The sequence below is a fragment of the Rosa rugosa genome, chromosome 7, assembly GCF_958449725.1.
Source record: "Rosa rugosa chromosome 7, drRosRugo1.1, whole genome shotgun sequence".
Lineage (NCBI taxonomy): Eukaryota > Viridiplantae > Streptophyta > Magnoliopsida > Rosales > Rosaceae > Rosa > Rosa rugosa.
In genome coordinates, this window is record NC_084826.1 from 33,870,307 (window position 1) to 33,885,456 (window position 15,150).

General features: G+C 38.1%; 3 protein-coding genes across 5 annotated transcripts; 2 read left to right on the forward strand and 1 right to left on the reverse strand.

Moving 5' to 3' along the window:
- The first annotated feature begins 1,293 nt into the window (after window positions 1-1,293).
- On the forward strand, window positions 1,294-6,943 carry LOC133721523 (probable fructokinase-6, chloroplastic). Of its 2 annotated transcripts, none has more exons than XM_062148165.1 (7): window positions 1,294-1,622; window positions 2,503-2,711; window positions 3,262-3,474; window positions 3,978-4,175; window positions 4,297-4,434; window positions 4,863-4,979; window positions 5,051-6,492. In XM_062148165.1, the coding sequence occupies exons 1-7, from the start codon at window positions 1,484-1,486 to the stop codon at window positions 5,096-5,098; spliced, it is 1,062 nt and encodes a 353-aa protein (XP_062004149.1). In that variant the 5' UTR covers window positions 1,294-1,483; the 3' UTR covers window positions 5,099-6,492. The 2 variants fall into 2 exon arrangements, with proteins under 2 accessions (XP_062004149.1, XP_062004148.1); XM_062148164.1 differs by lacking the exon at window positions 5,051-6,492 and adding an exon at window positions 6,532-6,943 and having other exon boundaries at window positions 1,295-1,622.
- Window positions 6,944-7,692: 749 nt separating this feature from the next.
- On the forward strand, window positions 7,693-8,366 carry LOC133721524 (polcalcin Che a 3-like). The gene has a single exon (XM_062148166.1). The coding sequence runs from the start codon at window positions 7,822-7,824 to the stop codon at window positions 8,077-8,079; it is 258 nt and encodes an 85-aa protein (XP_062004150.1). The 5' UTR covers window positions 7,693-7,821; the 3' UTR covers window positions 8,080-8,366.
- Window positions 8,367-9,198: 832 nt separating this feature from the next.
- LOC133721082 (probable serine/threonine-protein kinase PBL7) lies at window positions 9,199-12,207 on the reverse strand. Of its 2 annotated transcripts, XM_062147601.1 has the most exons (7): window positions 11,255-12,207; window positions 10,916-11,173; window positions 10,673-10,845; window positions 10,501-10,580; window positions 10,251-10,398; window positions 10,007-10,086; window positions 9,672-9,810 (listed from the first exon to the last, which is right to left on the reverse strand). In XM_062147601.1, exons 1-6 carry the CDS (start codon window positions 11,817-11,819, stop codon window positions 10,042-10,044), a joined length of 1,269 nt encoding a protein of 422 aa, XP_062003585.1. In that variant the 5' UTR covers window positions 11,820-12,207; the 3' UTR covers window positions 9,672-9,810; window positions 10,007-10,041. The 2 variants fall into 2 exon arrangements, with proteins under 2 accessions (XP_062003584.1, XP_062003585.1); XM_062147600.1 differs by lacking the exon at window positions 10,007-10,086 and having other exon boundaries at window positions 9,199-9,810; window positions 11,255-12,194.
- Between the last annotated feature and the right edge of the window lie 2,943 nt (window positions 12,208-15,150).

Here is a 15,150-nt window from a genome sequence, read left to right on the forward strand (position 1 = left end):
CGTGTTTAAGTTTTGAAATGTATTTTCTCTCTAGAGTTTTTCTCGAAAGTTGCCGCTTTCGACAAAATGGCTGGCAACGGTGTAATTCTGACTAAGGGGGTGAGGTTCGGCTTCTCTCCTTTCTCTCTGATCGACATAGCTGCTGGGCAGCGAAGTATCCCGACGTCGGTTGGGATTGAAGATGGTTTGGAGGTCGATTTTGCTACTGAAGTTGACGAAGAATCTCGAGCCTGGGTTGTTGTCGGGATCCGATTTCTGCTGGGATCAGGATTGGGTCGGCAATCTTTGGTTTCTTAATGGATCGAGGTTCTAGAAAGGCTGCCGGTGATCTGGTGTTTTTGGCGATTGATGGCGTCCTTAGCGAAGGGGCAAGTGTTGATCGTGGCGACCTGCAATGGGAACAGATCTGGGAGTGCTTTGGTCTGGGTGTTGCGGCGGCGCCTTGCACGGTGACGGTGGTAGCGGCGCCTATTGTGGTGGGTCAATGGTGCATTTCGGCGACGACTGGGAAGGACATGGGTGATGGTCCGATTGGCCTTGCCTTGGCGAAGATGCAGCGGTGCTGTTTCGTTGGGCGGCGTTGCAGATCTGGAAGGGTGGCCGGACGTCGGGCTGAAGCAAGGGTGCCCAGATCAGTTTAAGATGGGTGTGGGCCTTTGTCAAGCTTGACCCGTCAGATTTGACTTTGGATTCGGGCCGGATTTGGATCCGTATTTGGGACCCGGGTTGCATTCAAATCTGGATCTTGGATCCGAGACAACTGCTCATATTGATCTGGTATTTGTTCTGGTTCTTCGGAGTTCGTTTGCTAATTTTCGAGTTTTTGACACCCTCGGTTACTTTCGAACTCCCGGTGAGCGAATCACCTCTCCTAGGTGATCATATCACCAGTTACGGTTACTCCTACATTTACACTGCTCTCGTGACATATGCAGTGCAGCGATGTCGTCCGACATCAAGTCACATGGTTACTTTTAATTTTAGATGCGTTTGTGCGTCTTGCTATCCTTTATTAGCTTCTTACTTCATAGATGCGTTTGTGCATCTTGTTATGTTTTATTGTTTTTCTTTCGATGCTTTTGCATCGCTCCATGTACTTCTCAGTTTTACTTAATATAGTTTGTCGTCTTTCCTTTCAAAAAAAAAAAAAAAAAAGTTTTGAAATGTATTTTTTTTTTTTTTTTTTTTTTTGAAATGTGCTACATTAGAGAACACGAAAAAAAAAATACAAATAAAAATAAAAAAGATAGAGAAAGGAAGAGATTAGTTGGTTACCAACTAAGAACAAAACAAAAGCTTAGGGGATGTGTTGGTGGGGACAAGACAAGAAATATTAAGCTACTCTGGAGTCTCGACTCCCGCTTTGCTTTCTCCGTTCTCCGTTGGCAACAATTGATGTTGAATTTGTGTAAACCCCGAGGCTCAGCCATTTTCATCGGACAATAGACTCTGCCTCTGTCTGAGAGTAGAGTATTGTGTATTGATGGCTGTTTCTTCAAGTCCCGCTCTGTGGTCGAGTGCTTCTCTCCTCCTCTCTTCGCCTCCTCGCCTATGTTTCACTCGACGGACTCTCAGACCCTCCTCCGCCTTTTCTTCTCCACCTCTCCCTTCCATTGCCCGAGGTTTCTCTCACTCTCCCTTACGCCAATTTCTTATCTTGTTCGATTTTTTTAATGTGGGTTGCTCCACTTTTTTATTTTATCATTTGCATCTCTATGCTATGTCACTGATTTAAGAACCAAATTTAACCTCAGAAACCAGAAAAATGAAGTTACCAGCAATATATGCTTCTGATACAACACTATATATCATTATTGCAACACTAGTCCAACCTTAACTTACTGCATTATTTATTTAGAATTTTAAGTTTCCGAATCAGAGCTGAAACATACTTGGTGTCAATTTCCTAGTCAAACAGGACAACTTTTAGTCAATCAGATTTCAATTTTGTCCATGATATTGTTTGGTTTGATTGTTCTTTCTTTTAACTGGATATAGCGTCGATTTTAGGTACTATTCCCAACGATCCTACACTTATCCTGAAGCTAGTATTGGAATATACCGGATTCTGCGATGCAATCCACCCTCTAAGTGTAGGTCAACAACTGATCTTAGTTCAGTCTACTCAATCCAAATCCAAACCTTGAAATACTACTTGAAAGGTTGGGCATATGTCATTCTGGTTTGATTGGCTTGACTTGTTCTCTACTGTATCAGCATCATCTTAATTCTGCCCTTTAGCTTCATGCCATTTAGATCTCCAAGTTGTACCTCTTTCTAGATGCCTTCCTCTAAGTACTTGGCCTTCCGTTTGGATTTCATGGTTTACACATACATGCCATGGTATTTCACAGTCGGCTTGTGTTACCTACAAGTACGCAACTAGTAAACTTTGCTTAGGAGTTGAATCACAATTACATTACCGCTTTGGCTATCTTCTTGCATCACATAAAGTTTCCTTTTCTTAAATACTGAGCCTCTTTCATTCATGCCATGTTTTAGGAAAAGCATTTCCAGGAGATGCGGTCCTAGACACGAAAGAATCCCCCCTTGTGGTTTGTTTCGGGGAGATGCTAATTGATTTCGTCCCAACCACCAATGGACTTTCATTGGCCGAAGCACCTGCATTTAAAAAAGCTGCTGGAGGAGCCCCTGCTAATGTTGCAGTTGGCATAGCTCGTCTTGGTGGCTCATCAGCCTTTATTGGGAAGGTAGAATGTTATACAAAAGTTTAGAATTGTTGTCTTTCTGGGTTATTTAGATACAGAAATTTGTTTATACATTACTCAATATTTGATGGAATGAACTATTAACTTATAATGTGACCACTTCGACTTCAGGCGTTCCTTCTCCCCACCTCTCACATCTCATTTTCACTCTTCAGTTTTTATCTTTTTCAAGCTGGAACAAATTTCCTCATACATGCCTGAATCCTTTTTCCTGTCACCTTATATATGCTTATATATCCGTATAATCAATATCAAGTTTAATCATCCTATTTTTGTTTGCTAGGACACTTTGAACCTAATTTTGCTATTGTGTCTGTTAGTACTAATATTGCATGATGTGATTGATGTGACAACGTTGGACACAGAATTCTGTTGTTTTATGACTAAAGAATATTAATCTCTCCCATTATATGATTCATGTCCATTCTTCACAGATTTATAAAATGTTAAAATTCATGGGTTTTGAAAGGAAAAAAAAAATTAATAATAATCATATCCTTTCAGATTTTTTATTTGTTTGCAATGCTCACAGGTGGGCGAAGATGAATTTGGATACATGCTTGCTGATATATTAAAGGAGAATAATGTCAACAATGAAGGGATGCGTTTTGATCCTGGTGCACGAACTGCTTTAGCATTTGTTACGTTGAGGAGTGATGGGGAACGTGAGTTCATGTTTTATCGTAATCCTAGTGCTGATATGTTGCTTCAAGAAGCTGAACTTGATTTTGATTTAATAAGGAAGGTATGAAAGATTTTCTGTTGCTGGTAATTAAATAACAGTGAAAATTATAATTGTAAAAGACTCAAAAGAAAGCAATGACACATTCCTCTTAGAAATGCAATGTCTAGAGAGTTAACTGCCTTCCAGGGTGTATTATCTGATTAAAGCATCGTGCTTACCTAAACAATTTTCCGGTAATGTATAGCAACCATCTTTTAAGAAGGATACTCAAATTTTGGACTAATTAATATTTCAGAACCACTGAAATGCTATATGTGCATCTCAGACATCATGATGGCTGACAACACCAGCATTACTGTTTGTTCAAACCCTTTTGGACTATTCTAATCATTGGCTACAGAATTACATGCCTTTGAGATAGGAGGGCTTTAGCTGCACCAATCATATTGACTTACATGGCTCTTCCCAAATTTCATTTTGATGATTGATTTTTTATCCGACTTATTTGGTCTCTTCTTTTCCAACAGTAACATTAAATGAATGTCTTAACCGTCCTGTGGCAGGCAAAAATCTTGCACTATGGTTCTATAAGTCTTATTACAGAACCATGCAAGTCCGCCCATATTGCAGCAGCAAAAGCTGCAAAGGAAGCTGGTGTTGTTTTATCATATGATCCCAACCTCAGGCTTCCGTTGTGGCCTTCTGCAAAGAGTGCCCGAGAAGGAATTTTGAGTATATGGGAGACTGCTGATATTATCAAGGTAGTGAAACCTTTAAATATGGAGATTATGCACCTGGAAGCTTAAGTTTGATATTTTGTGTCCCTTTTCTGAAAGATGGTACATGGAAGATACTAAAAGTAAATTTTTTTATTGTTTTTAGATAAGTGAAGAAGAGATTTCTTTTCTAACAGAAGGAGAAGATCCATTTGATGAAACTGTCGTTCGCAAATTGTACCATCCAAATCTTAATTTACTACTTGTCACTGAAGGCCCCGATGGTTGTAGATACTACACCAAGGTAATTTTTCATATATGCTCCTTTGATGTATGTATGTATGACACACACACACACACACACACATATACATATTACTAGAAATTGCACACGGAACATGTGCTATATATGCAAATCATAAGGGATACTAGATAAAGGAATTTAAAATTGAGATACATGAGGTGGGCTTCGTCTATCTTGGTAAGTTTTAGATTTTATCAGCCATCTCATCAAAATATATTGTGAGAGTTTCTGGTAGAAAGTATTGATTAAGGTAACTGATGGATTTTTCATTGCTTTTTCATTCTTTGATGAGATGGCTTTGTTACGAAACCTTTTTAGAATCATTACTGTTGAATTGCAAACAAAGATTAGTTATGGAGGTAAATTAATACCACATCAAAATACAGCTGGGATGGCTCGGAGACATAACATGAGTTTGTGTATTGCAGGAGTTCAGTGGAAGAGTCAAGGGTATGAAGGTAGATGCCGTGGACACAACGGGTGCTGGGGATGCATTTGTAGCTGGAATACTATCCCAACTAGCAGTTGATCTCTCTTTGATTCAGGTACTACATCTCGGATACAGATACTGTAAAGACTTTCTTCAAAACTTTGATATATCATTTTATACTTGCAGAGTCGCAACCCAGTGATGAGGAAAAGTAAACCAAGGAAAGTAATATGACTAGAACTTGTGAAAATGAAATACCGTAAAAACTAACCGAGATATGATTAAATATTGCAAACCTAGATTATGTAAGGTCTTCAAGCCTTGTCCGAAGTCAAATCTGGTTCTCATAACCATCTTGACTTGATCAATGCTCTACCATTTGCTCACTTGTTGGCAACAGCAAGAGCATGTATTGCTATATAAACATATAAAAAATTGTGAGGGGAGGTTATATATAAAACATAAAGGCTATTGGCGAGGCACAGCACAAGGTATGTATAGACCTCCTAAAAGATGCAATATAAGACTCAAAACCATATACCTGAGATATTCATCTTCAATTCTTTCTTCTACTACATTTGACACACAGGACTAGCCTCTTTATATAGGTTCGGACATTTAGACTTCTCAACCTTCATCAGTAACTAAATGTAAGAAGCCAAAGGTCTTGACATACTTAAGCCTTATTCAAAGAATTCTAAAATTGCATTTATTGTAACATTACTGGAGACCATGATGGGGTTGATGGGATTGCACGAATCTTGTGTTGTGATATCCTTAGTAATTGCCAACTCTACAAGTACAGATCATGAAATTGGCAACATTTGCTAAAACCGTTGACTTATGTCCCAGTGCTCACCAGTGAGACTACAGCCTGTCTACCTGAGAATCCTTGATTATTTAGAACAGCTCTGTCTACCTGTTCTACACCTTGGTTATGCAAACCAGTTTACTGCATATTATCTAAGGCAAAGTACTAGCTCAATTACTGCCTCTGATCAATAGAAATGCAGGCCCTGGATGCAATCAGTCCAATTGATTATTAGAAGTGCAGTGCTGTGCTGCTTCAAAAATCTCTGGAGTCCTTATCCGTCCACTCTGTATCATTCCCATTAGCAACAAACTACCCTTCTTTATTAGACAGATTTGATGGTCAGATGGTTTTTGCCACAAATGGATGATTCATTGTTAGGACATTACAGATGATAAATTGTTGAGTTCTGGAAGAGTTATGTGGTTAACCGAGTTGCAGCACTTCCCGTTCCATGGTTGTTCTCCTTTTCTGCTTGTTGTGTATTGTTGCATGGTTATTTGTTAGTCACCGTAAAGCTTGTGAGACACATCGCCATTTTGTTTTTTAAATGAGTTCTCAGATTATAAAAATAATGCAAGATATATGCAGTGTTGCCTTCCTCACTGAAGAATAGTTTTCAATATGTGTTGCCTTTGAAACGTAGAGTTCATTGAATAATTTTCTCGATCTGTGTGGTATATTTCTGTGTAGTTCTGAGCTTACACTTTTGCTCATAGCACCAGTATATTTGGTGATTGTCGATAGAAATTATAATCTTGAGTTCTTGATTAGGTCTTATTCAGTATTTACATTTTAATAAAATTAAGTCTGCCAACATAATGAAAACGATGATGTATCTGGATTTGACTTGTAGAACGAGGACAAACTGAGAGATGCACTTCTGTTTGCTAATGCTTGTGGTGCTTTGACTGTGACGGGAAGAGGAGCTATTCCGGCTTTGCCAACTAGAGAAGCTGTGCTGGATGTCATGTTCAAGTCTGTAGCATAGGTATAAGAAGTATATATGCAAACTCCCTCCTATGTTAGATTGATGACAAAACCGAAACCTGATTTAAAATTCAAAACAGAGTTACCTCTTGGTAGAGAAAACAAACTTTAATAATAGCATCATAGTCATTTCTTGTTGTTGTAAAATAAACTTCAACCTATATACCAAAATTAATTGGTCAAACAGATTATATCATTGATTGTATAAGAATAAAACCATGCAATTATATTTCAATAAAAGTTCATGTTGAGACATAACATGAACCACGTTTTCTATATATGTCTACTTTTCTTATCCTGATATCCATTCTTTCTTTTGCACTTGTTTTTATTGACCTACTACTTACTGCAGAGAATTCTACTGGAGAACTGCTCAGTTCTCATCATCCATGACATTCTTTTGATCCCGGTAGAAACAATCGTTGTGTAACTCCTAACATATGTTTTGTGCACAGGTTAATTTGGTGTTGTAATTTTCAATATTCAATAGCTTATATGTTATCTTCATTGTGTTTAAACATAATACATCATCACCTGAAAGACCTTATTTGAACAGCTACAGCTAGGATGTGTTGTATAGGTTGTGTTCTTAACCCAAAGGATCATCAAATTTGGTGCGTGGGATGCACCAATGGTTGGACATGATGTGCACCATCAACCTCACATCTTCATTACGAAAACAACCTCATCTTTACTTTTCCCCAGCCATTGGTAACCAATGAAAAATCTCCAAACACTGCCAGAAAAGGCAAAAAAAAAAAAAAAAAAGACAAACAAACAAACACATGTTCACATTCTCCTTTCTAGTCGTTTAAGATAAAACAATGAAGGATATGTGATTGGACTAGCATACAGAGTACTGCTATTCCGCTTTGCAAGCGAGCAACAGAACGTGTTGTGTTAGAAAATTTCTTTCACTTTAATTAGTAAATTAGGTAATCCGATACTAATGCTGAAACCCCTGCTCCTACTTTGAAGCACCACCTTACTCTTTCAAAATCTTCTCTTTAAGAGGAACCAAATTCTCTTCCTCTTGGTCTCACCCTCATTCCTAATCAAAGACCGTAAACCACTGCCTCTCAAACTCACATTCATATAACCAAAAATACTCTGATAAAGGAGAGAAGATTTGGTATAACGAAATCAATAGTGAATAATGGCTGAAGAAGATCCCAAAGAAAAGGCCGACCGTGAGCGCATTTTCAAGCACTTCGACACCAATGGCGATGGCAAAATCTCATCAGATGAGCTAGGGGATGCATTGAAAGCCCTTGGATGCGTTTCACCAGAAGAAATTAAATTCATGATGGAAGAGATTGACACCGACGGCGACGGCTTCATTTCTTACGAGGAGTATATATCTTTTGCACTTGCTAACCGTGGTCTAATGAAGGACATTGCCAAGATATTTTAAGAACTATAAGTTCCTCTTCCAATGCATTTGTTTCTGGCATGCATCCTTTTCATTGTGTTTTTGCAAGTGATTCACCTACCAGATGTGCACTAATTAATTGTTAGGGTTAATTTGTTTTCAGAATAGAAATGAATGCTTTTGTAGTTGTTAAACTGTAAACTGTTATCTTTCTCGTATCACATCAGCCAAATGCGACTTCAAATTTACGTGCTTTTTCGTCTCAGATAGACAAACATGATCGATCGGTGACCTATATTATACCACCTAATAAAGTTTTTATTCTTTTCTTTCATTTTTTAAAGAAATATATAGTACAAGTCGACCACTACATATTGGAGTAGTAGGTATCTTACCCCGACTCAATTGTTCAGATTTCTGCAGGTAAGTGTCCATTATTCGTCGTTCAACTATTTATAGTGGTTGTACATAGGCATCTTTTTGTGCTCACCATTTAAAATAATTTTTTTTTAATGTTTGGTAGAACAAAAATAAAAGATTCCTGCAAATTTTAATTGAGGTGCTGGTAGAACAATGCCTGCTAATTGACCAATACCAGTCATTCAATTCTATCACTAATGTCTTATCATTGAACCAATGGACAAAGAAAAAGAGAGCAAAACGAACAAAGGTTCTAATTCTATATCTAATAAAAGATATAGAACCTGATATTTAAGGCCTTCCAACATAATCATTCTCAAATTCAGGTAGAAGGTGATTTTAAGCTATTCGTTAACTCAATCAAGGGCTTCATCTCAACTTCTTGGCGCATTCAAGTAACTGTTCAAGACATTCACCTTTTAGCAAGAGCTGCAAGACAATTCGTTCAAATTTATTTCTCCCATAAATTTGGGGAAGCAAACTTTGTAGCAAATCGCATTGCTTCGCGCGGTCATTTGTGTTATTTTGATCACTCTTGAGTTCATTCTCTACCCCGCTTCACTTGGATCAACAAGTGGAGGGATGCCCTAGCGGTTTTTGTTTGTTTTATTTTTCCATCGAGCTAAAAAAGGTTCTATATCTTTTAGTTAATGACCTTGACCATCATATTCATCTGAGGCAAAATTTCTTGCAATATCTAAAGCATCAAGCAACACAACGGAAGAAATAAAAAGGCTTTAATTGAAGAGAAACTTTAGACTTTGAATGAAAATCTATTACCCCTTCTCTTGTTAGAGCAGCTGAATTAGGAAGATATGTACACACAAGCACTCATATTCCGCATTTCTATCTACAATTTCCAACACTCCTTCCACTCTTTCAGTTATCAGTTTCTAGCACTGTTCAAACTTCATACCAGCAATAATACATCTAATGTTGGGAGAACAAAATGATCTAAAGCAGTGGACATTACGTTCCATCTAGTTCTTGTATCATGTCTCAACGTCCGTAAAGATGATCATCATCCTCAAACTCAGAAACTCCGAGCATAGCCAAAGCTAGGTGACTCTTCATCTCACTATTTGTTTGCTGTAATTGAGAATAACAATCAACGACCAACCCATTTCCCAGAAAACCAGACTTCTTTCTCTTGGAGTAAATAGGCTCTTCTTCCCCTTTAAGTATTGCAATTATCTCACCAATGTTTGGCCTCCGAGATTCTTCACTAGTTATGCAGGCGGCTGCAGCTTCAATCATCCGCCCTATTTGATTTGAATTTGTCAAAGTGCATTTTAGCCGAGGATCAAGCAACTCTTCGATAGCACCTTTACCTTTATGCAAGAGAGGTTTTGCCTGACGAAAATTAGAAGCAAGACATTTGTCATTGAGTGGTTTTGTATGTGATTGTACACTAAATTAGGTTCAACAAACCTGATCATAGAAAATCTACTTATGGACAAAGTATGTGTCTCCACACCATATACCCACTTATCTATTTACAGTTCTTCCGAACAAAAGAGAAGTTTGATAACTTCCATAAGTAACCGACCTCAAAAAGTCTCACTTTCAGATTGTGATCTGGTCTTAACACCCTTGGTAAGAAAAGTGTGCACCAATTGAGTAACTGGCCTGATTAAAAGAAAGTAGGTGTTGAAGTATTTTGGCTCGAATTATGACTAAACTATTTCTAGCATGCCAAGCAATTAGGGGCCCATTAACTCAATATCACAGTCAAAAAGGGGATAATGACATTCAAAAAATTAAATAAAAAGAAGGTAGTAAGATACACCTACCCACAGAACCAAGTTTTCTTCTCCTTGTGGCCTTCTTGCTTCAATTGGCTTCCTTCCCGTTATCAACTCCAGCAAGACGACACCAAAAGCATAAACATCAGTTTTATCTGATATCTTTCCATGTTGGAAATACTCAGGAGCTAAGTAACTGCACATGTAAATTCAATTTATTAGTTTATGGGAACAGGCAAACGAAAAGGTTTTCCTTTCTAGTTATTTTGGTCTATCAGAAGTTTCCTTGAGATCATACCCAAATGTTCCTTTGACCGTTTTGCAAAGGAAAGGAACTGAAGGTGCAGAAGTCCATGTGGCTAATCCAAAATCACATAACTGCAAACAGTGTCAATATTAATAACCAACTTCCGACATAACCACATTTGAGTCAAAACCAGAATGAAATTGATAAGAGATTCTCCATCTACCTTGGGTGTTTTCTTCGAAGAAAGGAGAATGTTTGAGGGTTTGATGTCTCTGTGAACAATGCACCTTTCGGTGCCATTATGTAGATATGCAATTGCCTCTGCTATTCCTATTGCAACTTTATGCCTTACAGACCAAGAAAGTGCTGAAGAGCCCTGCACTCCCCTCTTTTTCTCTGCAAATTACTCCAATTAGCCAAATTCAATTCAAATTCCTCTTTCGAAATACCAAGTAAGAGAAGTTACCATGCAAGTGACGCTCTAGGCTTCCCCCAGAGACATACTTGTAAACCAAAAACAAGCCCTCCTCTGGATCTATGCAAAACCCCAAAAGAGGTGTTACATTTGGGTTGTGAAGAGAGCTAGAAATCATCAACTCTCTACAAAACGCCTTAGAAGACTCCTTATCTTCCTTGTCCAATCGCTTGATTGCCATAACTGTCCTCAAAATCCCAACTCTACCCCTAAACACACAGCTCAAAGCTCCTCTCCCCAAAACTCTGCCTACCCAAAACAACAAAATGCATTACAATTGTGTACAAAAGATGAAAACTTGATACAAGAAAAACAAACCCATTAGATTACCTTGTGAGAAATTGCGAGTGGCGGCATGAATTTGGGCGAAGCTGAATCGAACCAAAGTGTTGGCCATTGGGGATATGCTTCTCTCTAACGACTCGAATCTCCTCCATTTCAATTCTTTAGCTTTGGACTCGCACAAGCCATTGTCCAAGTTGACCATCAGAACAGTGGCAGCAGAAGAGGAGGTCATGTTCAAAGACTCAAGCTCAACTTGAGAGCAGAAGCTGAACCTGAAAGAGGAGTGAACTGATTGTGGATCAGCACTAGTCAAGTCTGCTCCACACCCACCTGACTCTGCTAGCAGCCATGCCTTGTTGTGCTCCAAACTCATCTTCTTGCTGCCATTGCTGTCGTCATCATCATCTTCATTTTGGGTTCTTGTTTGTGGAGGTGGAGGAAGAAAACAGGACAGGCCAAGCTCCCTAAGCATCTTCTTCAAAATGGTTTTGACTGTGAGCTCATTGTGGTGACAGTAGTGATCTGAGACTAGGGAGGAGGAGCAAGTGTATGGTGCATTAACATTGGGTGGCTCTCTAGAGCCTCTCAAAGTGTCTTGGGAAAAGCTCATTTTGAAGCAGATCTCAATGAGAAGAAAGCACAGAAACCCAGAACCCAGAGAGAGAGAGAGAGAGAGAAAAAAAAAAGTGAAAGGAAGCAGAACAAAATAAAGTGAAAGCTGCGTTGCTTGCAGGGTGGGAGAGAATTTCTGAATGAGTTAAAGAGAAAGATGGGCTCTGAATGTAACAAATGGGATTTGGATTAAAGAAAAGGTGGGATTAGATTTGGAGAAAGTGAAATGGGAGGAGGGTGAGTGAAAGAAAGAAAGAAAGAAACAAATATATATATGTAGTGGGTGTTATGGTTATGGGGTCGCTTCGATTTGGTTTAAATAGTATAATGTTTTAATGGCGAGAGATAGAGAGAGGAAGAAAGAGATTCCTTCTGCTCAGGTTAATGTGGACAACCAAAACCCAGTGACCTACAACCACAATGCCTACTTTTTCTTTTCCCTGGACTGAGACAGAAATCCACAAACCTATAGTTTACTTTTACTCAATCATAACAAAATCATCTTTTTCACTTGAATGATTTAGCAAATATTAACTGCTTTTATCGCTTTGTACCACATCATTACGTTTCTTTAAACACCAATTTGTTTTGAGACTATTTATTTTAAAAACTCAAAATTCATCATCCACATTGAATGCAATACATGTATCTTTTTTATTAATTGCGGTTCTATGACTCACCTGTCATATAAGATTTCTTTCCTTTTCAGTTTTGTTTAATGAATTGTATATTTCTGCATTCCTATTATACTATTTTGTACGATAGATTGTTATCAAAATCAACATAATTAAAGAATGTCCAACAAGATTTGATGGAATTAACAAATCTAAATTATTTTCTAAACAATGTTTTCTAAAATTACTATTTTTTATCAAATTTAGTTATTAGTGCATTAACTTTTATAGCGCACCGACCGTGCTCGTGATAGGTTTAGCTTTAAGCCGCTATCGTTCAACTCTTTTATATATTGGTTTAAGCACCCAACAATCCCAACGTTTCCTCCTTTTTCCTACTGAACCATGTCTTTCTTCCTTTCCTTCTTCCATGGCTATCTTTTTTCCAACACATACTTCTTTCCTTCATAGATTTTGGATATTTGAATTTGTAATTTAAAATTGAGCTAATAATTGAATAACAATTAGTGAATTTTGAATTTTTTACTTTATTTGGTTCTAAGGTTAAAATGGACATTAAAAATAGTAAATAGACCGCAATTAACAAGAAAAGATGTGCGGACTGCATTCATCTTTTATATAGCAAATAGAGCTGGAGCAAAAACCTCTTATTAAAACTGTCCATAGTTTACTTTTAGGTCTCATTTGGTTCCAGAATTGGAGCATTGGCGTGGAAACTTAATCATTTCTTGTGTTTGGGAAGCAAAAAGAAAGGAAACACTTTCCTATAGGAAAAGTGGTTACTTCCATATTCCTTGCATTTATTACTCACATTCCACTATTTTATTTCATTAATTACAAATTTTTTAACAACTTTCCTAATTAATTTTCTTATGTTACCAAACATCAAAATAGAAAGTTCATGAGAAATTTAATTTCTCATCCCATGAGAAACACAAAGGAATTGATTTCCTTTCCGCAAACTAAACGAGGCATTTCCGCAAACTAAATGAGGCCTTATTGTTCTGATGCATTCTAGTGAGGGTATTATGAACAATTTTTATAATCAAAACACAATGAGAGTGTGTACGCAATACCCTTTTCTTTTTATGAAGAGATGAATCTTGATAAGTCTCCCAACTTAACTCATTTTCAACCCTATCTTCAAAAGAAAATAAAGAGTAGGACATAACACGATATGGATACATTACGATTTCTAGTTTGGCTGAAAATTCACATAAGTGAGTCATGAAGTACTAAAATCTAAACGCTAGATTTATCATATGATAAAAAAGTTTGTCTCACAAGCGATCCCTTAGAGTGGCAAAAAGAACTGAAATGTCCATTTTGAATCGTTAATATTCATAATGGTAAACCACGATTATGGATGTCATACCGATTTTCAGTTCAATTGAAATTTACCACAAGTGATCTATCTCTCTTAGTTTCATCTCTTAGTCCGGTGACCCCTGTGTCGGCGATGGCTTTGCCCTCATCGTTGCGCTGCAGGTAAGGTCGGACGGTCACTTTGGGCCCTATGGTGTACCATTACTGTCTCGGGGTGCAAGCTCTCGCCTCCAACTAGTTTCAGATTGATGGGGAATTTCACGATTGGACAGTTGCTTGGATCCATCTATCCTGCTTCGAAGATTTTGTTGCTACGGTAGTTTGACTAGGTGGCGGGGCTGTACTTTCTATCAAGATGAGGGGTGGCCTTTTTCACGGCAGTGTTGGCTTTGGTGGCTTTCGAGGGGATGGTCTAAAAGTAGGGGTCGAGGGGTGGTGGTGGTGTTTGGTGGGGTTGCCTGGCTCTGACCTGGGATGATCAAGGTCCAGCCTGGTAGGGTGGCGGTGGTGCTTCGAGAGTGGTAAAAAAGGGCAGTGATTGCCGGCTGGGAGTGTGGGTGTGTGGATGGTGGTGGTATTTGAAACAAGTGTCTTGCTTTGGTTCAGGTTAGTGGGTTTCAATCTAGGTATGTTGGCGGTGTTGTTGCGGTGGGCCTAGCTTGTTGCAGCCTCTACTTTGATTTGACAATTCTTGAGCTTGGGTTTTGCCCTAGGCCCAACCTAACTGGCCTATCTTACTTTTACTTGTGTTTTTTATCAAGCGATCGATGTTTGCCTGCTCTTCTTTCCCTTCGACAGTGATAGCCGGAGACGGGGGAGCTTGACTCATTGTCGGATTACTTTTTTTGTTTGACATAGTTTAATTTGGATACAGAGGTTGAATTTTATAATATTGCTCTATACTCTACATAATTTTGCTAAATATTTGAGCAGTCAGGCGTATGTAAATGTAAAGTTATGCGTGGAAAACTTATTTTGATTAGCCCTTATTTGGCAGGTTCCTTTGTAATTCTGCTTGATAATGAGTTATCTCCTCAAAAATTTATTAAACCTGAATCAGCCTTTACATATAACTGTAGCAATAAGATGATGGATTATAGTTGGTATTCTTTTTTGGCCAAAAGTTGTTACTGTATTAGTCAAGTTTCAAATGTTTAAACCACGATTTTGAATGCATAAGTTACTGTTTCCTAAAATTCATTAACAACAATTGGTCTTTTGACCATATGAGCTGTAGAAGCTAGGTATTAAAGGAGGGAAAGGTAACAATAATCATAATCTTTTTTTTTGTTTTTAGGTCCTTAATAAAAGCCAAAGTAAATAGGATCATGAAGCCTAATTGAGATAAAGGAAAGATGGAGATGATTC

What these genes read in the sequence shown, in the direction of transcription:
- LOC133721082 (XM_062147600.1), bottom strand. Translation starts at nt 11,819, where the DNA reads ATGAGCTTTTCCCAAGACACTTTGAGAGGCTCTAGAGAGCCACCCAAT. An exon ending in CACTCGCAATTTCTCACAAG is followed by an intron (nt 11,174 to 11,254) that starts GTAATCTAATGG and finishes TGTTTTGGGTAG; the next exon opens with GCAGAGTTTTGGGGAGAGGA. An exon ending in CCTAGAGCGTCACTTGCATG is followed by an intron (nt 10,846 to 10,915) that starts GTAACTTCTCTT and finishes AGTAATTTGCAG; the next exon opens with AGAAAAAGAGGGGAGTGCAG.
- LOC133721524 (XM_062148166.1), top strand. Translation starts at nt 7,822, where the DNA reads ATGGCTGAAGAAGATCCCAAAGAAAAGGCCGACCGTGAGCGCATTTTC.
- LOC133721523 (XM_062148164.1), top strand. Translation starts at nt 1,484, where the DNA reads ATGGCTGTTTCTTCAAGTCCCGCTCTGTGGTCGAGTGCTTCTCTCCTC. An exon ending in TCTCCCTTCCATTGCCCGAG is followed by an intron (nt 1,623 to 2,502) that starts GTTTCTCTCACT and finishes GCCATGTTTTAG; the next exon opens with GAAAAGCATTTCCAGGAGAT. An exon ending in TTGATCTCTCTTTGATTCAG is followed by an intron (nt 4,980 to 6,531) that starts GTACTACATCTC and finishes TTTGACTTGTAG; the next exon opens with AACGAGGACAAACTGAGAGA.